This window comes from Trachemys scripta, chromosome 9 (assembly GCF_013100865.1).
Source record: "Trachemys scripta elegans isolate TJP31775 chromosome 9, CAS_Tse_1.0, whole genome shotgun sequence".
Lineage (NCBI taxonomy): Eukaryota > Metazoa > Chordata > Testudines > Emydidae > Trachemys > Trachemys scripta.
Genome location: NC_048306.1, coordinates 13,319,624 through 13,347,124, shown reverse-complemented (window position 1 = coordinate 13,347,124; position 27,501 = coordinate 13,319,624). Strand labels below are relative to the sequence as shown.

Genomic DNA, 27,501 nt, shown 5'->3' with positions numbered 1-27,501 from the left:
ATAGAGCATACACAACCTGGTAGTAGCCAAGTAAGAAGCCCAGACATCCAGTCTTTAAGCTTCTGCGCAGGAGATGGAGAAGAGGAAGTACTTAACCCCATATTACAGTGATTCTTCTGGCCAATCTAGGAACCCAATGACTTCCATGTAGCCTGTAGGAGCCGTTGTGCTGGCTTGCAAAACGATTCCCAGCTAGTCTCCAGGAACAGCACTTGTGCAGCCCAGGAAGAGCCCATTCAGCCCTCTTCACCTGCAGTGAAGGCTTCAAATCCATGTGAAATCTTCCTGGGAGGACAGCGGGGGGGTAAGTGATGGGATCCTCTGGGCCGGGTGTAATGTCCCAAAGGTTCTTTTAAGACTCTCTGTCTCAAAGTGACCACGTTTCTCAAACTTGGAAACTCTGAGCTAAGCATGTAGCCAGCTTCTGCAAGAGCGCCACCAAACTTGGACTCCGTTTCTAGAGCATCCCAGGCAGAGAGGGAAACACTGGGCATTGCTGCCTGTGCAGTCCGATATTACCTGAGCCAAAATCTCTCTTTCTCATCATGCTGAAACGGAAGTGGGAGAGGAGCCAGCTCTGTAAGTCACTCTGTAATACATCAGTACATATCCTAGGAATACTGAGGGGGAGAGAATCCCAATGGTAAATTCCTCTGTCGTGTATGCCACAGATTTACCAGAAGAGAGAGCCCCAATTAGTAAAACAGGGTGAGAACTAAGGCAGGAAGGCTGTTAGCCCACTTAAGGTTAACAGGGTTGCACAGGTGTCATTATGAGCATGATCTGAAGACAATAGGGTTACACAGATGTGCAAAATGGAAAACTCAGCTGAAGGGTCAGAGTTCAATGTGAATTTGCAGGAGTGTCAGACAAAAATACCCATTTCTCTTTTATCTTGCAAACAGAAATCAGTGAATGAATTGGAATCCCCCCCCCCCCCATTGTTACAGTAACTGTATAGGGCAGAACTTTCTTTTAAAAATACCAGTAGTGGGGCGCAGCATTCATGATAAGCCCTGCACTAACAAACCAAAGGTCGTAGCCCAGCGTTCTTGATCAATCCTAAAGTAACAAAGCAACATTGACAGTCTTGTACTCCCAAGCAACCCCATATAAACAAACTGCCTAGCCCAGCACTCTTGCAATGATAAATCGGGGGCTGCAAGCACAACAAAAGAAACATTTCAATTTCAACTTCCGTGAGGTTGATCTAAACAGCTGTGGGTGAAACGAATTATTGTGAGAATTCTGAATGCTGAAGTGATAGTGCCTGGTTAACCAACTGGCCAGTCACCAGAAGGGACAAAAATCCCACACAGTACATTAAGAATGAGATCACACTGTTAATTTCACCCATAAAGAGAAATGGCTACATGTTCTCCCACAACTCTCTGGCTTTTAAGGACATTATCACTGTGATCTTTTGGGCACTGAGGGATGAAGGATTTGAAAAGTTTGGGGGCAGTGAGCTGCACTCTACATGGCCATACAAAGAGCTTCAGTTCCCAGCTTTGGGTGGAAGGAGACCCTTGTTTCCTAGCAATCTCTTCCTGCCAGTGTGACATGCTGGGGGTCTAGGAGAGAGAAGCTCCTTTCAGTCTGGTGGACTCAAAGAGCCGTGCAGAGAGAGGGGAAGGAGTGTATTAAAGGGGGGAGGGAGGAATGTGTTTATCCTCCCAGCTCAAAGGTGGAGGGAACAGTCCTAAAGATTCATAAATGACCATTATTCCTTATGATGGCTTCCTCTTTCCAATTGCAGCCAGTATCTTACATGTATCAAGACATGTTTGAAGCTACCACTGCAAATACTGCTGTGCTGAGTTGGGCTGATGTCCCCAGCCACAGTGTCAGGGCTCCTGGGCTCAAGGGATTCTGAGATGGGCCATTTTACTTTATTTTTATTGGTTTTACACATGTAACCCAAAAGATTGTGGGAGTGCCCTACACTACTGAGTCATGTAGTTTCTACCTGGGAAATGTACTTAAAAATATGATAAAAAGTAAAACACAAGGTCAGGAATGTTCCTTTTGAAGTGACCCTATGAAAATAGTATTAAAATGTCCTGTAAGTATTTAAAATCAATATTGAAATGTTTGACCAGGGCCCTCTACCTGTAGTTACAAGACTGGATCTATACTGCCAATAAGATTGGTTAGGCATTTACATTTTAAAAATGTAGCTCCTGAGTCTATATTACATGGCAGTTGTTTCTAGCTATATATATAAAAAATCCAATAAAGACATGTCTCAGTTGCATCGGAAACCATGGGTCTGTTTCCCTAACAGAAGCGGTGCTCTATTCTGACGTTATGTTTAAAAGGTGGAGTGGAAAAAGCACCCGATTGCCACAAAGAGTTAAAAAAAGTGCTTGGTGAACGTTTGCGTGGGCTACATTCTGATGTTGAGTGTAAAGGTGATTCGGCCCAGGAAACGATCATTAGTCATATTATTCACAATTCCTTCCCCATTCAGCCTGCACTGAATGGGGACAAAATCATTCTTCTTCACATCTGTGAAGTGCAGAGCCACCAGGGGGGAGGTGTAGTTGACCTGAAAAAGAGAGACCCTGGATAAGCACAACAGTTGAGAGGGTAGGAAAAACATCAAATACTCTGTGCCACAGCCCGTGGAATAGTGTTCAGAAAAACGGGCCTGGTCCTGCGGTGGTGTCAATTGGCTTAGCCCTGTGGACTCCACAAGGACCAGGGAAGCTAAGCTGATTTGCACCAGACTGAGGATCTGACCCAGTCTGTTTGAAAATGATGGGGACACATTTGAGTTCTCTAATATGTTCCTTGCGCGTTGATTTGTTACTATTGAAGCCAGAAGCCGTGATAAGTAGGGGAGGCTAACGAGATTATAAAATACTCTCTGCCGCTTTAAACTGTTGCTCCTTTGTCTACAATAATAATAAAGAAAAATAGTCCTGCTCCTTGCGATCGGTGTGCCCAATGTACGTGCTCCTGAGAAACCAAGGGTCGGGGCATTCAGCTCACGTTTCACAAGGGAGCTGTTATTTGCCCTCACATACATTACATCTGTTTTGACAATGGGAATTTTATTGCCCCCACATCTCAGTCTGAACTCTTATTTTGAATGTGTTCTGCTCACCTAAACCACCCTGTGCCCAATCCTGAAAATAGAATCATAGACGTGTAGGACTAGAAGGGACCTCACTAGGTCATCTAGTACAGTCCCCTGCACTCAAGGCAGGACTAAGTAATAACTAGCCCATTTCTATCAGGGCTTTGTCTAACCTATTCTTAAAAACCTCCAATGACAGAGATTCCACAACCTCTCTTGGCAATTTGTTCCAGTGCTTACCTGACAGGAAGTTTTTCCTAATGTCCAACCTAAACCTCCCTTGCTGCAATTTAAGCCCATTGCTTCTTTTCCTATCCTCAGAGGTTAAGGAGAACATTTTTTTCACCCCCCTCCTTGTAACCACCTCTTACGTATTTGAAAATTATCATGTCCCCTCTCAGTCTTCTCTTATCCAGACTAAACAAACCCAGTTTTTTCAATCTTTCCTCATAGGTCATGTTTTCTAGACCTTTAATCATTTTAATTGCTCTGGACTTTCTCCAATTTGTTCACATCTTTCCTGAAATGTGGTGCCCAGAACGGGACACAGTCCTCCAGATGTAAACAGGCCCATTACAAACTAGGGTCGACCTTTTCAATAGTGGTCACTGATTTGGGGTAGCTCAATGTTTGTCTGCCCAACTTGAGCATGTTGGTTCCCACTAAGAAACAGGCCCTACACATTCCACGTTGGGCGTCCTAAAGCCAAGCCACCCCAAATCAGTGGCCACTTTGGAAAATGTCAGTCTATGGCACTACTGCTGTCAGCACACTGAACATGACTGAGCCCCTGATAAATATTATCATGCCCATTTTACAGATGGGGAAACTGAGGCACACAAGGCGCTCACACAGCGAGTCAGTGTCCGAGCCAGAAATACAACACAGGAGTCCTAACTGCCAGCCCCCACTGACTACTAGTTCACAGTGCCTCCTTGCTGGGTTGTGCTTTCCAAACAGGCGCGCTTTGCAAACAACTACCCCGTCCCTCTCTTTCTCCGAGGAGGGATTAAAGGGAAGCCAATAGAGCATTAGCCACCGAGTTTCTACTTACGTGAGTGAGTTTGCCATAGTAGGGATAGTACATGAGATCAAATGTTCCGTTGCCTGGATAGAAGTCCACTGATTTAAGAGCACTTTCATTGCCTTTCTGTGATTAAAAATAGGCAGGTGTGTAGTCAGGCAATACAGTACAGCTCCCCTCAGATCAACAACACAATGGGGTTGTGGCGGGTACCTCAGGAGAGCTCCAGCACAAAGGGACTAGGTATTTTGTCACCTCTTTATACAGAACACGTTTACTAATAGAACCAGCTGCTGCTGGAATACGTCAGAGAACAAGTGCGCCATAATCAACGAGACAAAGGTCATGTTTGCCTCCTATAAATCAGTCTCCATGCTTCACTGCCTCCTCATTACTAGCTAAGGGCCTGGTCTAACTCCCTCTGAAGCCAGTGATAGTCTTGCCCAGGCCCTGGGTGCTGGGGCATGGACAGAGCAGGGGCAGTCTCAGTCCCTCTCTGACTACGGACCTGCTCCTAGGAGGAGCGGAGCCAAGCACCCTCTGCTACTGGCGTCGCTGGACGCTGGAAAGGCTCAGCATTCCCCAAGAGGTGTTTGGCAGCTCACACAGGATCAGGCCCCAAAGGGAGAGGCGCAGGATAATTCTTAGCACTGTCCACCTTCACAGAGCTTTACAAACCTGCAGCCCTCACTCAGTCAGTGGGCCCTACAATGTTCTCAACGCCAGGGCTGGTGAAACATTTTGGGCCAAAGTCATCCCAGGTGTAACTCCATTGCAATTCATCACCAACAGGGACTGGGGGGAGGGGGGTAAGGCCCTTTCTGCAAATAACACTGGAGACACGTGAAAGAATTACCTGAACGGCACAGTTCACGCTCACAGGTGTCCCATAGCCAGGTCGATAGCCTATGATCTACGAAAAGAAAAGCCATTCATGCTTCTATGAGATGCGAAGCCTGGCCTGTGATACCCATCCAATATCACCTGCCCACTCCAGAGGTTTCGCTCTCTCCATCTTAAGCTTATTTATCTGATCATATTGCATATGAATGCAAGTTACCTTGGAGGCATTTTCTGCCATCAGCAAATTATGTCTTTCACTTCAAAGGGGGTGCACATGCCCACTTGTGAGTCCCCAGAACTCAGGAATGGAGAAGGCCAATAGACTCTCTGCCCCTTCAAGTTGAGGCTATACAATGAAATCTGCATGTAGGGCTCCCACCCCCAAAAGACATCACTTTAAACATTTCTGAAAGTTTTCCAGTATGATGATCACCCTTTTAAAAAAAGAGCCAGGTCTACTAGGCAACCAATTTTTGCTGTTTCCTCAAATGGCTGCTTGACCCCTGCTTGATAGACAAATAGAAGCATACGTTTTGAAAATTACTACACTGATCACAATCAAAAGGTCAACCCCTAGTTCTTCAAGAGCTTTTCCAAGCAGCTGAGGAATTATCTCTACATTTATTTTGCCAGCAACAAACCCTTTGATTCTATGATATTTGAAGATTTCAGATTATGCATTGTTCTTTAAAAATGCACAATTATGAAGAGAGCAGCATATGTGGCATGACCTCAGAAAATAACTTAATAGCAGGAAAGAAATCCCAGCAAAGAATTCATTTCCTGTTGCCTATTTCTTGACCAAATCAAGTTACAGGGGGCTTTGCAAATGTTCTTTGATGGATTGTCTCCGCCTGGGAATGGTGCTGCTGTTTTCCACCTGATATGGGGAGCTGATTTTACTGGCTCAGAGAATTAACCTAGTTTCAAACCCAGCGTAATAATTAATTTATAGTACTGCCCAAGGAGGGAATTAAAATGACTGGCTTTTTCAGTACCCGGTTCATCTTCAGCAAGATGCATGGCTGGCCTGTAGAGTAGCCAAACGTGGGATCCTCAATCCCAGAACAGTTCTGCAGTTGTGATCGCTTGAACTGGCAGGCTTTCTTCTCTTCGCTTTCTGCACCATCTTGAACAAAGTATTGGCCTGCTGGGCACTCAATGTTCTTTTCTTCTTGAACGTTGTCATCATAAACTAAGGTAAACCAAGAGCTGCTGGTTAATACTTTTCGCACTATCACAATCTATCCAAACATCAAGGCTGCAATTGTCAAAGGCACCAGAGGGAGGTGGAAAATCCCTTCCCAAAAGACAAGATTTAATACTCGGTTCAGCAGAGCACAACCCTTGCTTTAGTGGTGGGGAAACTGAGGCACCAAGTGATGGGCTCTCGTGTCAAGATTATACATTTGGGACTTGATCTGTAAAGACTTATGCATGTGCTTAACTTCAGTCCTGTTCACTTCAGTGGGACCTCTACTCATGGCACCTAAAGCTAAGTACATGCAGAAATCTTCATAGGATTGGGACCTTAGTCAATGGCAGGGCTGGAAATAGAGCCTAGACATTCACTCCTCTCCCGTTTACATTCCAGCCCCTCCCAATGGGAGTTTTGTACGAGGAGCACCTGCGGAAACAGCCCTTCGCTTCTTCAGCCTGAAAAATGGATGAATGGCTGTGGAAGTAGGAACATGGGTTTTTATGGCTTGGCTTGGCTTCACCTTTTCTTCAGACTACATTCCTATTTATTGCAATGGCAACTGAAAGCAAAGGGGATAGACTTGCTGCTCTGCAGTCTACTAAGGAGCAGAGTCAAGCCCTTCCAAACGGTGGGCTTGTGATGCTGGCAAGCCTTTCCCTGGCCTATTCTCCCATCCTTCTGGGGGTCCCACATGGTTTGTTTCCATGCAGTTTGTTTTGTCAATGGGGGGCCATCTGCAGGGAGACGAGGCCTGTGTGTTGTCAGCAGGATGCCCAGGCAGGAGCGAAAAGCAGCACTGAAAACTTGGAAGTGAAAGAAAAACCCGGGCGCGAGAGGAGTGAACGCCCAGGTTCATTTCACTCCAAGGAAGCTGCCAAAGTGAATTGCAGGATGTTGCAGGAGAAATCATTAGAGAGGGGCATGCCCCTCCCCACCCCATTTCCTATTCAGCCCTGCCCAGACTTGGACATGCTCATTGTCATCTCCTAGAGCCTCTATAACATCAGCTCTTTTGCAAATGTCACTGAGCTATCGACAACAGTTTAGCTTACATGATGTAGGGGTGGGCACCACCTCGTTCATGTTGCCCAGTGCCTGGAGGGCTTTTTACTGTTTAGAGAAGGTAACATAAAAGCTACTAGAACAAAGTTATACACAGACTTTGCTTTTTATAAAGCTCCAACCAGTTTACCTTGTAGGAAGTGATGCATGCTGTTCACATAAGGTGTCCATGTGCTGGGTTCGGAGATATTGAAGGCAATGGTAAATCCATGTAAGTATGGTCTAATCATTACTCCTGGTAAATAAAAAAGGCCCTTGTTGTATTAACCAGTCATGGAGATTCTGTTGGCTCAGGTATGTATGTCCAAGGGGTTAATTTGGGTAATGCAGATCAATATTTATTATTTAACATTGCAGTATTTCATTATTTATTTATAAGGCTTCGTTTTAGTCACCGGTATTTTTTGTGAAAGTCACAGACAGGTCACGGGCAGTAAACAAAAATTCACGGCCCGTGACCTGTCCATGACTTTTACTATATACCCCTGACTAAAACTCTTTAGGGGGGGGACTCGGGAGGGCGGCCCTGGGGGCGCCACAGGTGCTGGGGGGGATGGCCTGTGGGTGGTGCCACAGGTCCTAGGGGGGTGCGGCCCAGGGGGGTCACCCCTGGTGCTTGTGGGGGGAGACGTGGCCCGGGGGGTGCCACAGGTGGTTGGGGAGGGTTGGGGGGGCTGGGGCAGGCTCCCTGTCCTACCCGACTCCTGGGAAGTAGCAACCCCAGCTCCACGTGCTGCCTCCGCTCCGCCCCAAGCCCCGGTTCTCCAGCTCCCATTGGCTGGGAACTGCAGCTAATGGGAGCGGCGGGGGCGGTGCCTGCGGGCGGAGGCAGCACATGGAGCTAGGAGATGAGGGAGGGGAGCTGCTGTTGCCCCTCCGGGGAGCCCCCTCCAGGTAAGCACCACCCCACACCCCAACCTCTAGCCCTGTGCCCCCCCACATCCAAACTCCTGCTTCTGGGAGGTGGGGGAGCCCGAGACTGCCCCAACGGCAGGCAGTGCGCCTGGCCCAGGGGCTTGCCCGAGCTGCTCAGTGGCCCCCGGGCCAGGTGCACCAGCCACTGCAGAAGTCACAGAGGTCATGGAAAGTCACAGAATCTGTGAGAAACATGGAGCCATATTTATTAAGCATTTATATTGGGGTAGCACCTCAGGGCCTGTGATGGGGCATCTGCCCAATACTGGCCCATAAGGGGTTAATAGAGCCCTAGGTAGGCTGCGCAGGAGGCAGCCAATTAGAGAGGGCCCTAGGGAGGCTGCAAGGAGCAGCCAATCAGGGCTGGGCAGGCCCATATAAGAAGGGCTGCAGGGCAGAGCAGTTCCAGTTGCTCCCTGGAGCTTGAGGAGGGAAAACTGGCTGCCTTGCAGAAGAAAACTAGCACACTGGACAGAGAAGTGCTCCTAGCAGCATCAGGGGGAGCTAAAGATGGCTCCTGGTCAGCTGCAGGGATTCGAAGGCTGAGGGCCTGAGGTAAGGGTCAGGGGCGTAGCCAGGTGGAGGGAACAGGGGGAGCAGAAAATAAAAAGGCGCCACCCACTGCGGCGCTTTTACTGATGGGGCGGTGCTCCGGGTCTTCAGCGGCGGGACCTTCACTGAGGGTGAAGAGGGTGCTGGGAGCCGCAGGGAAGTGGCCCAGGGAAATGAATTAAGGAGTCAGTGGGGACACAGCAAGTGGAGGCCATCTACTGAGTCCCTGGCTGGGACCCGGTGTAGTGGGCGAGCCCAGGTCCCCCCCCACTCCTTGCCACTGAGGAAATGGCCAGACAATGGGCTGCAGTTGCCACTGAGGGAAGTGGCTGGACTGCAGTTCCCCCAGAAGGGGGAGAACAGAGCGTGACACGGCTGGAGGGCTGTGTCATGAAGAGGATGCTGCGGTCCTCGGAGTGACATGGGCCTTGGAGCAGAAGTGATGTCAGTGAGATACCACCAGAAGAGGGCGCACTGGCTAGAAGAGCTAATCCCCGGGACAGCCAGCAGGAGGCGCTGCAGTGGTCAGTGAACCCAGTCACAGGGCCACAACCAGGTTCTGTCCTGTTGTGTTAGGTTCTGTAGAAGTACATAAAAAATTACAGTGCTGCCTTATGAGTTAGCAAATGAATGTAAGCTACCACCTGATTTCATGGGGAGGATTTAAGACTGAGAGGCTGATTTTCCTCTCATTTGTTTTACACCAGAGTAACTCCATTGACTTCAAGGAGGTGCCTTCTGATTTACCACAGCAAAAGTGAGAGAAGAACCAAGTCTTTTGGGGACGTACCTGTTCATGGTCCCCAAAGATCTCAGCCAGCCAAGAGGAGGGATAGCTTAGTGGTTTGAGCATTGGTCTACTAAACCCAGGGTTGTGAATTCAATCCTTGAGGGGGCCATTTAGGGAACTGGGGTAATAATCTGTTTGGGGAGTGGTCCTCTTTTGAGCAGGAGGTTGGACTAGATGACTTCCTGAGGTCCCTTCCAACCCTGATATTCTATGAAAGCAAGGACTCCTGGTGTTTCAAATGGAAACAGACAAGCAGGAAAAATATATTTTAAAAAATGATTTAAACAGTGCTTCCATTTCACCAAAAAAGATGTAAAAAGGCCAAAACCACTGAACAATCATTCTACTAATCGCCTGTCATGTAATGTTAGGTTTGTTTGTCTTGAGAGTAAATTAGAATGGATACTTCATGTTAGGGTATTTAAGAGGATTGCACCTTCTTGAGAGATCATTTGACTTGAAGACCTCTAGTATCATTCATGACACCATTATATCAGCATATATATTCTGTATCATCATTGATTATAATAATCATAGTTACTGGTTGCTGACTGTGGGCTTGACATTGTGCAAACATACAGTAAGTGTAAGTACACTTCCTGCCTCCAGGAACTTACAATATAAATTACTAATCATTTTACTGAGCTTCTAGAAATGGACGTGAACCCTCCGCTTCTAACAGGAGAGGCCAGGACTCTGGACATTGAAACACAGTGGGGCAGATCTTCAAGCTGGGGCAAATGCAAGGCAGTGGCGCTGCCTTGCTTTACGCCAGCCGAGAATCTGGCCCAATGTGGAAAATTAACATTCCGCAAGTTCTCAGGGAAACAACCACTTTCTGTTTGGCTGCATCCTTCCATGTGAACACATATCACTCCGGCAGGCTCTTCTTGATGCTCCATACCTTTGAAAAGACTGCTCCGGGCATGACAAGAAATGGGCAGTTTTAATGTGCTCTACGGACTCTCATGTTAGATTTCTCTGTCAAGGAAATGGAACGGCAGCTACCTAACGAATGCACTTCCAGGAGCCGCAAAGACAGAACTTCCGTGTAGGTGGCTACTGAGACTGTTCGTACAGTCTTAGGTCAGCATGGGGCTCGGAGGGCAGTCAGGGAATGGCTGAGTGGCAGTGCTTACCTGGCGGCGAGACTCTGTCCCTGTACGTAGGCGTGTAGGGGCTGAGAGTGAGCAGCAAGCCATACATACAAAAGGAGAACATCCCAGCCAGAAACATGTACAAAATGAGGTAAAAGAATAAGATCAAGCCTGCAAGACACAGAGGACATGTCGCTGTTAGCACAGTTGCAGCACTTCCACCCTCACAAAAGACAGGCCCGATCACCCTTCTTTGCGTATGGAATTTGCTAACTCTGATGGGCGTCTTTAATCAGAGAAGCGACTTTCCCCAATCCACACACCCTCAAACTTTGGGAAAGTTTGGATCAGCCTGTACTTCCCAGCCAGCCACTAGCTGCAAGTGGCCCACACAAACCACAAATCTGAATCCTTCTGGGTGCAGGGAAAGTTCAGATTCTGAGCATTAGCCACAATTCATGGCCTGGCCCATTACAGTCAGAGATGGGTCTAAACAGGATCTAAGTATCCACATGCCTAAACTGGATCAAACTGAACCCAGATCCCACCCACAGCAGCTTAAGCCCCTCTCTGAATTACAACACTGACGTCCTAGACAAGAGGCAATGAATAGCCAGCCTCTAACACATTTTGAATTCCTTAGGAAAACTCCACAGATAGGAAAATTGCCTCCCTATCCATCCCCACAAATCCCACCATCAGCTGTTCGACAGCAGGAACCGAATGGCCAGGGAACAACGCAAATAACATAGACTAGAAATGCAGCTGCTCCGAAATATGCTTTACATTTGGCTATTTCACAAGCCCAGTGTCCAGAGAACAGTTGTTATTGGTTTTTTTTCCAGGACCAGACTGACGGTTGGGGTTGTCTTGGGAGAATAAAGCCTATGAATAAAAACCAGTAGTTCAGAAAATAAAGTGAAACCATAACACAACCATTTCCCAGGGGAGCCGTGATTCTGTTTGTAGAACAAGCTGTGAGAACACAGATGTGCACTTTCACCTCCGCATTCTCTAGGTGTTTATGTTTGGTGGAATTGTTAGTGATGGGAACTAAATGGAAAGGAAAATTCAACGGAGGACTGAACAGGGACTCAGCAGGGGGGCTATAGTGCAGGGGGGGCTACAGGGGAGCTGAGATTGGGGGAATCTCTGGACCTGGGGAATCCAGGGCCCTCCTGGAGGAAGCTATGCTTAAGCTCTGGGTTCTGGAACAGAGAGCAGGCTCCAGCCATGGGGGAGACCTGCACAGAATTCCTGGCTTTCTTTCTGGGAGTACTGCAGAGACAAAGAACTAACCCCCTGGAGAGGACAGTGCCATTCAACAGCCACCGTAGAAGGTCCTCTGAGCTGGAGAGGAGTAAAATCACAGAAATCCTGGGTGGGTGGGCCAGGAAGCTGCAGGGGGGCGGGGGCGGGAGGGACAGATGTCTGTGTGGTAGCTTCCACCCTACTGCGTGGCTGTTGAGAGAGGGGCTGATGGGATCTGCGTCATCAGGCAGGAGGGGGCCCAGTGAGTAACCAGTTACCTCAAGATGTCCCCCACAAGCTCTCAGCACAGCCACGCTGGTAGGGAGCCATGGTGCCTTCTCACGGCCTCCTCTCCGAAGGGGGCAATGACCCAGGGACACCACAGGCCAGATTCTGCTCTTGGTTACACGGGGTGAATCCAGTCACTCCACTAGGGTGACCAGATCACAACACTAAAATATTGAGACACACTGGGGTGCCGCCAGCCCCATCCACAGTCCATCCCTGCTCCTCCCAGGCTCCGCCCCCACTCTGTCCCAGGTCCCGCCCCCTCCCCACTCAGCCCCCCCACTGTGCCCTTCCTCATCCCCCAGCCCCCTGCTGGCTTGCTGCATCCCTTCTCACCCCCCCGCACCCGCCCATCTCTCACTCGCCTCTTCACCCTCCCCACCCGCCACTAACCCCTATGGCGCTGACTTCCCCTCTGCCGGGTGGGTGCTCACCCACCTCCACCTCTTCCTGCCCAAGCATCCGCCCTCACTCCGCCCCCATTCCATCCCCTCCCCCCAAGTCCCCGCCCTTGCCCTGACTCTTCTCCACCTCCTCCCCTGAGCACGCCGTGTCCCTGCTCCTCCCTCCTGGAAAGCGCTAAGCGCTGCCAAACAGCTGTTAGGTGGCGGGAAGCACTGGGGGGGGGGAGAAGCGGGGACACGGCGCGCTGTGGGGAGGAGAAGAAAAGGAGGTGAAGAGGGAGGAGCTTGGCTGCAATTTTTCCCTCAGCGCCTCCCTCCCGCTCACCTCCTTACCTGAATATCAGGACAAATGGCGTCCCGATCGTACATTGATCGGAATGCGGGACAAGGGGTTAAATATCGGGACAGTCCCGATTTTATGAGGATATCTGGTCACCACCGTCAATGGTGGACTCCTGTGAGCCTGATTCTCCTCCCACTTACCTGGCTGCACACCCAGGTGACTGCACTGACATCAGTGGAGTGCGTCAGAGCTGAAGCCAAGTGACTGACACGCCACCCCATCCGCCGCAGGCTCTTCCACGTGAGGGGATGAGGGGATGGTTTTAGGCCTACGCTCCCAGTTTATCTTGCTGTCCTAACCCTGTCTGGTGCGTCTGATCATGCAGCTACTGTAATTCCCACGCCGACTCTGCCCATTTGGATCATAACACTGCTAGGTTTTTATTATTTTAATGATGATGATTATTATTCAGTTTTGCTTTGGGAAACGCTGTGCAGACTAGTATCACAGAACTAGCCTGGACTCTTGCAACTCCTCGCCGTAACGCACAACAGCCAGCAAACCATCCAGTGCTACCTGCCGTTCAGGAACGAGGAATGCTTATAAAAAAAAATGGACTCTTTGAAGATCGGCTCATCTGCCTGCATCATCATGTACCCACTGGGAAGCCGTGCTGGACCTGGAATACTCCCTTCCTTTCAGCTGGTCGTTATGCACGCTATGAAAGTTTAGGCCGATTCCTCGTTTAGCCTTCATTATGAGGCACCTTCATTTTAAAAGTGTGATGCCTTGTTAGGTGCTCACATGCCCTGCTCCGGAAAAACCTATTCAGCCTGCTCGTGTGAGCAGAAAGGTTGTACAGCACTGGGAGGCTGAGGACCAAATAAATGTATTGGTCTAGAAAAGAAATACGTGAATGTCAAGAATAGTTTAAGCATGGTTGGGTTCTAGAACCATTGTTTTTAAGATGTTTGGATAATTTATTACATATTCAACCCCTCGAGTGCATTCATGATGGGAAGAGGAGGCGATCCAGCATTATTAAATAAAGGTTTTGACCGGAGGAGCCAGCACCACTGCTTTGAAAATTTTCAGAAAGTGAGTGTTTGATGCTTCAAGACTCACTGGAGCTTTGAGTTAATTCACACTGAGACACAGTAAGAACTTGCAGCTTCAGTCAATGCATCCGTCCTGACTGGGTATCTACATAGAATGACTCAACCCACCCATAAGCCCTGGCCCAGCACACATGGGACCTGGGTAAAATCATCTCTAGATGCTTTGAAGACTGTCTCTCCTGGACTTCAGTTAGTCCACAGTCTGGATGTGGAACACACAAGAGATTTTTGCTTGATTTTATATCTGCCACAGGAACAACAAAACCAGGCTCCATGCATGGCCAGAACAACACATGTATTATGTGACAACACTGTAATGCCACCCAGATACCCTGAGAGAACCTGCTTCAATACGGAAATAAAACTCCCTCCAAACGCACACCCCTAGCGATCACCTACCACCCTACACTAGAACCCAGATGAGGTATCATTAAACAACCACCACCCATACTTGATGGAGACCACATTCTGAAAGAAATATTTCCTGAACCCCCTCTTTTGGCCTTCAAACAACCCCCCAGCCTCTCCAAGCTCTTCATCAGATGCAAGTTCCCCACAGACCAGGACACACCAACTCAAAGCAGCACCAGACCCTGCCCGAACAACAGATGCAAAATCTGCAAACCTGTCTCCACTGTTACAATAATCAACACCCGCCTCCTCTCCACCTCCATCTCCTCCCCTGAGTGTGACATGTGGCCGCTTTTCCTCCCTGGCTTCCAGCGCTTGCTGGCTGCAAAACAGCTGTTTCGCGCAGCAAGCCTGGGAGGGAGGGGGGAGGAGGGAGAGCGCGGCGTGCTCAGGGGAGGAGGCAGGGCCGGGGTGGGGATTTGGGGAGGGGTCCAATAGGGGCAGGGAGGGGGCGGAGTTGGGGCGGGGACTTTGGGGAAGGGGTTGGAATGGGGGCGGGACAGGGGCAGGACAGGGGTGGAGTCAGGGCGGGGCCAGGAGGGCGCGAGCACCCACCGGCTCCATGAGAAGTTGGCGCCTGTGCCCCCACGACTAAAGAGGTGTTAACGGGCCCCTTCACCTTGATTGGTCCCTTGAAAATGTGTTAACTACATATGCTAAACAATCTGTTCCACATTGTATTTAGCTGTGACACCTCCCAGAGCTCTGTGTAAACTTGAAAGCTTGTCTCTCTCACCAACAGAAGTGGGCCCATAAAAGATATTACCTTATCCACCTTGTCTCTCTAATATCCTGGGACTGACAGGGCCACAGAAACACTATAATGATGATCATTGACTAACCACAAAAGCAACGAAGAGTCTGGTGGCACCTTAAAAACTAACAGATTTATGCCCAAATAAATCTGTTAGTCTTTAAGGTGCCACTAGACTCCTTGTTGTTTTTGTGGATACAGACTAACATAGCTACCCCTGTGATACTTGACTAACCACAGACTCTTTGGCACTCCGCGCATTGGCTGGGTAGCATTTGCAGCTTCTGTAAATCACTCCCTGTTTTCTCTTGCTTCAGCTGATTTCCCACAACAGGTCTCTTGGCTTATATGAAGCCACTCACTGTGGACTTTGCAGGAGACGCTGAAAACTTGGCAGAAGCAAACAAGTTGCAAGACTTGTTGGCTCATTACCGTTGCCAAATGCTCAGTGCCGCCAAAATGTCTGTCCTTTGCTTGTTTGAATGCGGTGCCGGGCATCACATTGTCTGGGCTCGTTTTCCTACTTTGGAAATTGACTAAGAACATGATTGTCCGTATTCTGCTGGCATAAAGCCAGAGTTACCTGCAGTGCAAAAGTGATTACTCCAGTGCATAAGTTCTCATAACTTGAGATTCAGGCACAACCATTTTCATGCTCGTGAATGAGTTGTTTAAGTCTAGGAAAACAGCACCACAAACGTCCCTCGCAATCCGATGCTGTAACGATTGAACATAGGAACGCAGCTGCAGCAGCAGTACTTATGGGACTGGATGAGTGGCAGGCGTTCTCAGCCTACCACCCTCCAGTGCCCGTTTATAGCCAGTTGCCCATGGTTTGCCCAGAGTATAAGTTTTAAAGGCCATGGAAAAGGCTCTCAAAACAAAATCCTGGCTTTTGAGCCAGACCCTGCTTCCCACACCCATGTGAGGGATGTCACTGATGTATTTAGCTCCTCCAAAGCACTAAACGCGAAGGGATGGGCAGAAGAGTGTTAATCAGGTCTTGACTTTGCATCTGACTGGCTTCGCTGCTAGTATCTGACCCTCGGTGTGTAATTCTGATTCACTCTGGTTGGGTTTGAGCCCAGGGCAGGAAGCGGCTTTGGGACAGTAGAGACTTCGGGAGTCTCCTCTGGCTTCCATCAGTTAAACATCGGGGAAATGCCACCAAAGCCAAAGGAGCTGCTCTTCTTTTATGCGCCTGTAAATGTGAGGCGAATTGGGTCTGGTCTCTCAATGGCAATACACCTACCAAAGGACTCCACAGTCTGCATATTGATCTAATCTAATCCAGGGCCACCCTTCCCTGGGACATCTGGGCACCATTTTACATGCTAAGCCACAAAGATGCACACGGAGTTGATCCAGTCGTTCGTGGGAATGACACGCTCATCAGAAAAGCCCTATGCGTCTCCTTATTTCACCTAAACGGCGAGCTCTGTCACTGTGAACAGAATGTGAAAATGGCCAGTTAGACCCGTCACTGGCCAGTGGTGCACTTACAAACCCAAGTAGTGCTCAACCATGATCAGGGTGCGTGCCATCTAAGTGTGCAGCCCCCCCAGAGGGAAGGGGGGGAAGGGGCAGTGTTCTTAAACCAGAATGAAGCTACATGGAAGTGCAACAAACATCACCAAAATGCAGCCTGGTTTAAATGTTTTCCCTTGGTGACTTCAGTGCTTATGAGAGATGCTGGGTTGGCCTCCTGGAGCACATCCCTGCCCCCATCAGCTGTGATCTGGAGAGGCTAGCTCCAGAGAGAATGGAGCTCCGGTTTAAAGACATGGTTGCCTAATACAGTGCAATGGCTCTCCCAGTTACCAGGGAATCCATTATATGAATAATGGATTAAAAATTCATTCCCATCCCCTCGCCGATGCCACTGGAGATTTATTTCTTGTCTAATTCTTTGTGGTTTTAATGCTAGTGTGGAAAATTGCTATTAAAACACAAAGGTCCAACTCTGGTGTCCAGGACCTGTTTAACTGACCGCAGCAATTGGCCTTAAAGCTGCATCAAGCTGATTGTGTTGGTCTCAATTTGCCAGATGAAAGGAAGGGAGTATGGGGCATGTGCAGGGCCAAATCCTGCTTCAGTTACACCAGTGCAACTCATCCGCACCTGATTAGGATCTCATTTATGCTGTCTTTTACACCAGTGTAATTCCATTAACTGGAATTACACTTGACTTATACGAGTGTACGCTCAGAAGGAGACCCATTGACATCCACGGGGATGCACGGATATTGCAGAGCAAATCTTTGGTTCACTCTAAGTAAAATCACTCAGCCTCGGACATCTCCTGCAGTACGTGCTCTCTGTTATGAGTCCTAGATTTACCTTAGCCCTACTGTACGGTCACCAAGCCTGCAGATTTGTCACGGGACTTTTTATCAAAAATCATGGAACAGTCATGGGAAATTTACTAAAAGTGCTGACTTAGGGGGAATTGGTGTGTAAGTCCTGGTTATGAAAATGCAGATATCCCTCTTTAACAATAATATACAGAAATCCTTCTTCCACTGCCTCCTTCTCCTTGCCCTGCCAGGGGGCCCCCGACCATCTGTAGCAGCACCCTCTGTTCCGCCACTGCAAAAATCCCAGCCCGGTGAGGAGGGCTTGCAGTGCATCTCAATCACATTTTGCCCAGCCACCCTGCACCCATGGTGACAAAGGGCACCCAGGCCAAACCCAAGTGGCACTGCAACCCCAGGCACCAGGCTGCAACACCCAGTGGAGAGCAGCCCCATGGGATAGGAGCCGCCATTGAGGGATGAGTCGGTGCAGGGTGGGTCTGCTCTCCAACTCCCCTCCCACTGGAGGTCTCGCCTCTGCACCAGGCCTGCAATCCACCTAGAACCGTCCTGCCACCCACTGGCGGGTCACGCCCCACTGTTTGGGAAACTCTGCTTTATTAAAACCCCAGACACAAAGAAAAGTCACGGAACCAACAGAAAAATCACAGTATCTCTGATCTTTTTACCACCATAGCAAACGTGCAGCCATAATGTCAGCATAAGATTTCTGGCACAGGAGAAAAAACAGGGGTAGCTTCCCCATGGCTGTATGTTCTATGGGCACATTCACTGTTTGCATTTTGTAGTTCTTTACTGAGCTACCTGTTAGATATATGAGTATGGGTCCTTTAAAAGGTCTAGGATTTAGATTACATGTGCTCTGCTGCGCCATAGCAGGGAAATTCACAGACAAGTGAAGAAAAAAAGAAAGACCGAGAGAAAGAAATTCAGCCATTTAACCTACCCCAGCTCTGAGCTGTTCTTCCCATACATTCTTTCTTCTCTGAATTCCACAGGAAAGTTTTCATTTCTTGAATTACATCTGCCAAAGTTTTCTTCCCCATCTTTTCCTTGTGCTTTTCCTGCTCGTCTTCAGAGTGTTGTGCTTTCTCTTCATCCTTATTTTCCTGGAATAGTTACAGAATGCAACCCCCACCCCCAAAAAATGAGTATCTCATTGGCCAAAAATAAACGCAAGACTACTTAATATCTGGAGATGTTTCAAATTTCCATTTCCTATCCCCATCATCCCGCCTGTGTTACGGAGAGGCCCTTTTTTGGCTGTAGTGGTTTATAATCATTTAGATCCCAGTATTCATTTTCCCAGGACAAATATGGCTCTGCAGTCAGACTGGACACGAGCCTCTCATCCTGATTCTCCCCTTTGTTCACAGTGAGTCTTCATTTCTAACCCATGGGAACACGATGAAAAGAAACACTATTCCTACACCTCTCATATGCACCTCTGAGGTGAGTACAGCCTTTCCCGTGTTGTGATACGCATCATGAGGTGGTGCTTTTAAACAAAGTCTTCCAACTTCTTTTTCTTAGCATGCTTCTTTTTTGAAACTTAGGATGTTTTTTTGGTTGGCCATCTCCCAGTATCAAAAGAAAGGGAAAGGGTTAATGAGAAATCAGAAGCCTGAGACTGACAGTCCTCAGGGGCAATGAGTGGAGGCCAATGCTCCAGGTCAACCTGATTGACAGGGCAGCCAGATTAATGAGGGAGTCAGGAGGCCGGGGGTCCTGTCCTCTATGTGGCAGCTGCCTGGGCCAGAGCTAAGGAGATCTGGGGAGCAGGGCTGCGCCGGCCAGAGCCAGAGGGGCCGCCCAGGGAGCTGGAGGCAAAGCAGCAGCAGCGCTGAGGCAAAGTGGAGCTGAGTCTGGAGCAGTCCAGAGCCAGGTGCAGTGAGCAGCTGGGAAGAGCAAGGCGGGACCCTGGGCAGCAGGCCTAGTGCAGGGAGATGCAACCAGGCAAGCAGCTTTGCGGGCCAGACTTGGTGGGTAATCATAACCCTGACGGCGGGGCTGATGCTGGGAAGAAGGGTCCTGCCACCTAGAGCCTGAAGGCGTGTGGCCACCGCCAGAGCAAGTGTCCAACCCGCAGCATCCCTGCAGCACAGCCAGGGCCTGGGATGTGTGAGGAACAGGCTGTGTACTGCCCTGACATTCTGGAGATGGCTGTTTCCCCGAGTGGGATTATGTGTGTTCCTTTAACCTTTCCCATTTTTTCCTTGTTTTTTTAATTGGTTGCTCTTTAATAAATTATATTTGCCTTGAACTGTATGTGACGATCAGTGGATCAGGGAAGCATCCAGAGTGGAGAGAGCACCCCCGAGTGGGGACACCCTAGCCCCTGTCCTAAGTGACCATGACAGAGTGGTGGGTCGAGCCCCCCTGGAATCCTGGGCCCAGCCTTGTCGGGGTTATACAGGAGAGAGGAAGGGAAGGTCAGGCAGGTCTCTGGGTAAAAGGAGTTGGATTCTTTCGCTAGCCAATTCCACTGGGGTACTGTATAAGCCAGGAAAGTTCCCCACAATAGTGGGACCCTTCCCCCACTTACACTAGATTGAAGAGCCCATTATTCAACATTTGTTCCTCATGTAGCTATTTACAGACTGTAATCAAGTCACCCCATAATCTTCTCTTTGTTAAGCTAAATTGAGCTCTATGAGTCTGTCACTTTGGGTACATCTACATTGCAATAAAAACCCCGCAGCATCAAGTCTCAGAGCCCGGGTCAATTGACTTGAGCTCGTAGGTCTCAGGCTCTAAGGCTAAAAATTGCAGTGTACATGTTTGGGCTTGGGCTGGAGTTGGGCTCTGAGACCCTCCCCATCATGGGGATTCAGAGCCCAGGTTCCAGTCCAAGCCCAAATGTCTACACTGCACAGTCGGGGTCAGCTATTGGCCTTTTACTGCAGTGTAGACCTACCCTATAAGGCATGTTTTTCTAATCCTTTAATTGTTCTTTTGGCTCTTGTCTGAACCCTGTCCAAATTTATCAACATCTATCTTAAATTGGGGGTACCAGGTTAGAACTGGACACAGGATTCCAGCAGCAGTCACACCAAATACAGAGGTAAAATAACCTCTCTGCTCCTACTTGAGAGCCCCTGTTTATGTAACCCAGGATCACATTAGCTCTTTTGGTGGCTGTGTCACATGGGGAGCTCATGTTCAGCTGATTATCCACCACAACTCCCACATCTTTTTCAGAGGCCCTGCTTCCCATGAGACAGTCCCCCATCCTGTAATTATGGCCTACATTCTTGGTTCCTTGATGTATACATTTGTCATGACCCTGCGACTATAGAGTTCTCAGTTGACTAGTGCAACCTTGGTCCAACCCAACAGCTCACTACTAATCAAGTGAGCAGGACAGACCATGAAACCTGAAGTTACATCAGGGAGGGCTTCCCTGGGCCCGATTGGAGGAGCACTGTGAATTCTGATTGGTCAGGCTTCCTATGTAAACCCAAAGAGAGGCACAGGAAGTTGTCAGCACAACAGAGCTCTCCCTGGCTGCTACATTGGACCCTGCCTCCTCACTTGACTCCTGAACCCCACTTTCCTGAACCTGGCCTCTGACTCTGGCTCCGACCCTTGGCTGGACGCTGACTCTGGTTCTGACTCTTGGCTTGACTCCTAACTCCGACTGCTGTTCCAACCACTAGACCTTGCCACTTATGTCTTGGTCCCAACATTTATATTTAGCCATAAAGTGCATACTCTTTGTTTGCGCCCAATTTACCAAGTAATCCAGATGGCTCTGAATATGTGTCTCATAGACTTGAAAGACAGAAGGAACCATCATGATCATCTAGTGACCTGTCCTCTTCATTGTTTACCATTCCCCTAATTTTGTGTTACCTGCGAACTTTATCAGTGATCATCTTATGTTTTCTTCCTGGTTGTTGATAAAAATGTCAATTAGCGTAGGCCAAGGACTCATCCCTGTGGGACCCCACGGGAAACAAACCCACTTGATTACTATTGCCCCTTCACAATTACATTTTGAGACCTATCAGTTAGCCAGTTTTTAACACATTTATTGTGTGCCATGTTAATTTAATATTATTCTAGTTTTTTAATCATAATGTTGTGTGGTACCAAGTCCAATGCCGTATAAAAGTTTAAATATTGCATCCACACTATTACCTTTATCATCCAAACTCGTAATATCCATAAAAAATCAAATTAATTTGACAGGATCTACTTTCCATAAACTCATGTTGATTTGCACTAATTACATTACCCTCCTTTAATTCTTTATTAAGCAAGTCCCATATCTGCCACTCCATTAGCTTGTGCAGAATCAATGTCAGGCTGATGGACCTATAATTACCTGGGTCATCCTGTTTACCCTTTTTAAAAATTGGCAGAACATTAGGTTTCTTTCAGTCTTTTGGAACTTCCCTAGTACTCCAAGACATATTAAAAACCAACACTGATGGGCCAGCAAGCTTCTCAGCCAGCTCTTTAAAAACTCTTGGATGCAAGTTATTTGAATCATCTGATATAAAAATGTCTAACTTCAGTAGCTTCTGTTTAATGTCCTCCAGAGATACTAGTGGAATGGAAAGAGAGTTATCATCACATGGTGAGACTATATCATCTGTTTTTTCTTTGCATCAGCAAAGCCAAGGAAATCTTTTTTTCTAGTGCTGATGGGTCAGAGTAACAACCTGTAGATCTGCACCTGCTGGAGTTTGATATCACCAATGATATGTGCGCAGCGGCTTCAGGAATGCCACAGAGTATTCCCAGCAGTGGCCACGGGTGGCTCCAGGCAACAGCGCAGGAAGCGTGTGCCTGGGGCGGCAAGCCGCAGGGGGCAGTGCGCCGGTCGCCGTGAGGGCGGCAGTCAGGCAGCCTTCGGCGGCATGCCTGCGGGAGGTATGCCGGTCCCGTGGCTTTGGTGGCAATTTGGCAGCGGGTACCAGCAGATCACCCGTAGAAACGCCGCCGAATCTGCATGACCAACGGCCTCCCGCGGGCATGCTGCCGAAGGCCGCCTGACTGCCCTGCTTCGGGTGACAAAAAACATAGAGCCGCCCCTGGCAGTGGCTAAGAGATTTGCACTTAGCAGAAGTCACAGACTTTTCATAAACTCTTATTAAAAAATTCCTCTGAATCAAGGGGACTAAAACTCAGCTCAGGCGCATAACCTGCGGCTGATCCCATTGTTCTGGGAACTGTCTTTGCACATTCCAAATGTCATCCATTATTTTTAAGAAGTCCCGTTAGAAGGGTGGGAAAATTAAAGCAATCTTTGAACTAGATCTAGAGAGGCATATTTGTTCTTTTGTTTTATTTCACACTTCTACTAGCGTCTCAGGTGATCTCCCAACACGAGGGCTGGCAATCTTGTATTGTGACAAAACTGAGGCCTGTGGGTGAAATCTAAATATTTTAGTTAGAGATGGGCCTGAACCAAACACCCAGTGTATCCTGGGTATCTTGGGCCAGATCCTCAGCTGGTGTCAATCAGAGTGGCTCCATTAACTTTGCTGATTTACACTAGCGGAGGGTTTGGCCCAGTATCTCTTGAAGATGTGGGTGCATCTAATTGTTGCTGTACGTATAGCATTGTATGCTAAAGGACATGGGGTCCCATTATACAGCTGGTATGAAACATTGTCGAATCCCTAACACTCAGACCCCTAACAGTTCCCAGTCCTGAAATCATAGGCTCTCTTTAACCCTGCAAGCAACAATTGTGCATCAGAAAGTTTATTTCTTTGGACCAGGAGTAAAATCAGGAGATTTTACAGCCAGCAAGGAGCCAATATCTGACTGTGTGAAATGTGATAATAGCCGTGTATTGAGATCCCACTGAGGGAGGAGGAATGCAAAAGATAAGAAGATTCTCCTTCCCCTCATCTCCACCCACCCCAAAGAAGTGCTGTCACAGATTTTGGAAACATTTCGGAGTCCACCTGTAAATGCAATGGATACAGTAGACAAAGAGTCCATTAGTACTGCATTGGCAAAGCCGTTCCATTTTAACCTGGATTTGAGCCCAGATTAAACCTTCACAGTCTGCTCCTGCTCCCGGATTTCCTTGTTTCTTGCTGTTACAGACCCATCAGGTAGTGAATGCACAGGACAAATCACTCACAGAGCAATTAGCTAAGAGCTCTTTACATGTTCGGGACAGGACACAGTGTCCCACCTGCCAAGGGGTGCTGTAGGGCTCTCACATGCATTTGTGACCCTTGTATCCCACTGCTCGCCATTTATGGGGCTTATGCCGTCACTCTGTTCAGGTGTGGAGTCAGATCCACACAAGGTGTAGCAGGGCCTGGCTCTGTTGACTGCAGTGGAGCTTGATCCATTTACACCAGTGGAGAATTTGGCCTCTGATGCATGAAAGGGTTTTGTGGTTTGGCAAGTGGGGAGACAAATAAACAGGGACGTAGTGTTTGATCACCGCAGCTTCCCCTCGCCAGGGGCTTCATCCAGCATTCCCCAGGCGCTCAGCACCCTCAGCGCCCATTGACTGCAGTGGGAGTTTAGGGGCTGAGCAACCTGCAGGGTCAAGCCCCATCCTCAGAGCCAAAAGAGAGAGACACAATCCAAATGTGACCCAGACTCATGCAGAACGTAATGCTCGTGTGTGGGGGGAGGTATACTGCTCCTTTAAGAGTGAGCGCTCAGCTGCCCTTGCAATTCTCTCTTCTCTGGGAGGATGCAGTAAGTGCTGGGAGGCTGGAGCTGGCCTGAGCACACCCCTCTTGTGCGGCTGCTTATAAACTGCCTGACCAGTAGGAGGGGGCTGAGAGTTGCCTGTGGAAGTTCTTGACCTGGCAGTCTGGTGTGCATGTTCCTAGGAGACTGTAAGGAGGGTGACCGGATGGGATGAAGAAAATATCGGTACATATGTGGGGGAGGGGGTCCCGCCGGCGGAACAAAACAAAAACAAGAGTGCGAAATATTGGGAAAAATTGCATCCCGACCAAACATCAGTCGGGACGCAGGACAAATGCCTAAAAATCGGGACAGTCCTGATTTTATCGGGATGTCTGGTCACCCTACCCACTGAGCCAGGGAGAGCTTTAAAAGTCCTACGTAAAACCTTTAAGATCAGTAAAATAGTGTGCTATTGATATGTATACAAACTACAAGCAGTTTGTTATTTATTTATCAGTAGTAGTACAGTAACACCTAGATGCCCCAAATAAAATTAGAGGCCCACTGTGCTTGGGGCTGTACATACGTGTAGTGAGAGACAGTCCAGGCCCTGAAGAACTTGCAGTAAAGAAGCCAGAGAGAGGATGGGAGGAGGAGAAGCAGAGAGGGGAAGGGACAGCGGGTCAGTGGTAGAACCAGAAATAGAACCCAGGTCTTCTGACTTCTGGTCCAGTGGATTGGGAGCCCCCTCTATGATCCCCTTGGGAACTCAGGACCATAGATGGGCTCAGCTCAAAACCAGGAATGTGAAACTGTCCCTGCCCCCGCCAGCTCCCCTGAACTTTGGGGAAGCTCAGATCTGGATTCAAACTTGGTGGAGTGGGCCCATCTCTGCTTAGAACTACCAGGGCTAGAGGGTAGGCTCTGGAGCATTGATGGGGTAGTGACTGGCTATTGTGAGGCTCAGACACTGGGTCACTCGTGTTTTTTTTTCTGGCACAAGGGCAGCAAATCTATCCGGCTGGACAGTAATTTGAAAGCTAGCACAGACTAGTGGCTTGGGCCCTGGACTGGGATTTGGGACAGTTGGGTTCTGTTCTCAATTCAGCCCCTAACCCACTGTATGACCTAGGATGAGTCACCTCAGTTCTCTGAACTTCAGTTTCCCTTCCTCCCAGTTGTTTGTCTTCTCGGTTTATACTGTAAGCTGTTCAGGGTGGGATTGTCTCTTACTATGCGTGTGCTTCGCACAACTGTGCCCTGATCTCATGGATGACCTGATGTTAAGCCCATCTGCTCACAAGACAATCCTCTTCACGGATGGATGATTTTGTCATGGCAGAATCTCACTCCTCCAAGGCTCTATCAGAATGAATCCTGTTTGGATCCACGCTGCCCCTAGCTCTCCAGTCCCCATAAATCATGTATTGACACCCTCCAGATCCTGAAACCCAGCATGGGAAATGATGGGAATGAAATCAACATCCTCTGCTGGGGAGCTATGGGAGCCAGGCCACCATTTTCACAGTATCTGGTTCACAATTTGTGCTATGCAGGCGAGGCAAAGGGAGTGAAAAGCAGTCACAGCTTGCCACTGTGGGCTGTCCTGATCTAGACGATCCCCAGTGGACATGGACCCCGCATAGCCAGCTCCTAGGCCTGTCACTGGGCAGCCAGCCCCAGTATAGTGCTGTATCAGGGCAGGGAGAGGAACTGGCCAAAGCATACTGCATGCTGCCAAGCCCCAGCTGGCAGATGGTCCCTTGGGGATGATTACCAGTTGGTGGAGTTTAGAACAGTCCCCAGGCTGCTCTAAATTCCCTCAGAGCCAGGCCTGGCACAGATCCAACTAGAAAGCCAAGGGATCAGAACGGCCCACCCGCTTTGCTTGATGCATCAGAGAATTAGAACAATCGAGTGTATTAATGATCTAAGCACAAATGCCCTAATTCTGGGCTGTGTCCTGGCCCCTTTCACCCCACTGACAGCATATAAGAGCTGTAAACCGGCCAGATCTTCCCACCAGGAAACATCTCAAGAGTGTGGAGTAGCATAGGGCATGCCCCTGGGATAGTATATGGTGCAGGGGCATGCCAGGGCTGTGTTAGGCTAGGGAGGAAGGTGCTCTGAATATTCTGGGAGGCCAGTGGATCCTTTCGGGGTTGTTTCATCCAGGGCAGATAGTAGGGCATTCCCTGGGGCTCCTTTCATGTATGCTGGGGGCCAAACTTGCCCACGGCATCCCCAGAACCTGGAGGTGAATGGTGGCTAGAAGACATCATGCTCTCTTCCTGCATGCTATGATAGGATCCACTTGGCCGAAGCCCAGAATGCAGGTTCCCATCTCACCGCAGTGCTGCAGGCCTGTTTTCCCTCAGAAGTGGCCTAACGCATTTCCTCAGAGAACTAGGCACGTGCATAGGTTAAATTGAAATCCCAGCAGAGAGAGAGAGACTTGCCCTGGGAGCTCTGCCAGGACAACTGATCCATCCAAACCGTGTTGCCCTGGGAAAGGCTGCCAGTCACTTACATAATCCCTTTGGTCTCTCTTAGGACAGTTTGTACTTTGATGTATCGTGTGTGTCTGGGTTATCTTATGTAGACCAGTACTTTGCTGTGTGACCCCACAGAGACACAGCATGGAATATGGCTTATGGGGCTCAGCCCAGGTATCCCCATTTATGTATCCAACTCCCAGCTGCTGGCATTTGGTCTCCCCTCTCCCTGTTAATTGCTCCTGCCAGGGAGCAATTGTAGAAGCCAAACATCTGTGGTGCATTAAAACTGGGACATTCAGGGCTAGATTCTCGTCTCAGTGACACCAGTGTACATCTGGACCTCAGTGGAGCTGGAGCGATATCCTGGTCCTATCAACATTAAGAAGAGTTTTCCCATTCATTTCAATGGCCCTTACTCTGGATTGACTCTAGTCAGCTCAGCTCAGAATCTGCCTGTCTGTGTCTCCTTGAAACCCCATTTTTTAAGCAGCGCTGGAAGAAGTGATGGTCAAACAGAAGTGGACCCAAGCTCATTGTCCTAAATGAAATCACTTTGGCTCACTCAGGCGGAGAATGTCTTGTGCCCCAAACCCTGGGAGCACTTGACTTGTTTCCCTGGATCTGTTCTCTCTCCTCCCCACCCCGGCCCGTTGGTTTTCCACTGAAAAGGGCTAACCCCATCCCGGTAGCAGCAGGAAAAGCTTGGCTTGTTTGCATTTTGCAGTCCTGTTTGCCCATGTGGCTTGCCTCCCCGACTCCCCTTCCAGCAGGAGGTCACTATAGATCAGTGGTGAGTGCCCGCGCTCAGCACCAGGGCACAGGAGTGAGAGCGATCACTATATTTATCACCCTCAGACGTGAAATGGGATCCCCCTTCTGTAACCCCCCCTTCCTCATTTCTATAAGTGGCCGTTTGCAGCCCCCAAAAGACTCACCGGCTTCTGGTGGTAGATCTCACGCTGGCCTTCCGCACCTCCGGAGGTGGCCTTCAT

General features: G+C 48.9%; 1 protein-coding gene across 1 annotated transcript; it reads right to left on the bottom strand.

Annotated features, from left to right (window-relative positions):
* Positions 1–1,523: 1,523 nt before the first annotated feature.
* ATP1B4 (ATPase Na+/K+ transporting family member beta 4) lies at positions 1,524–27,501 on the bottom strand. The gene is made up of 8 exons (XM_034781754.1): positions 27,445–27,501; positions 18,340–18,502; positions 10,612–10,740; positions 7,346–7,450; positions 5,951–6,147; positions 4,966–5,022; positions 4,140–4,235; positions 1,524–2,551 (listed from the first exon to the last, which is right to left on the bottom strand). Exons 1-8 carry the CDS (start codon positions 27,499–27,501, stop codon positions 2,390–2,392), a joined length of 966 nt encoding a protein of 321 aa, XP_034637645.1. The 3' UTR covers positions 1,524–2,389.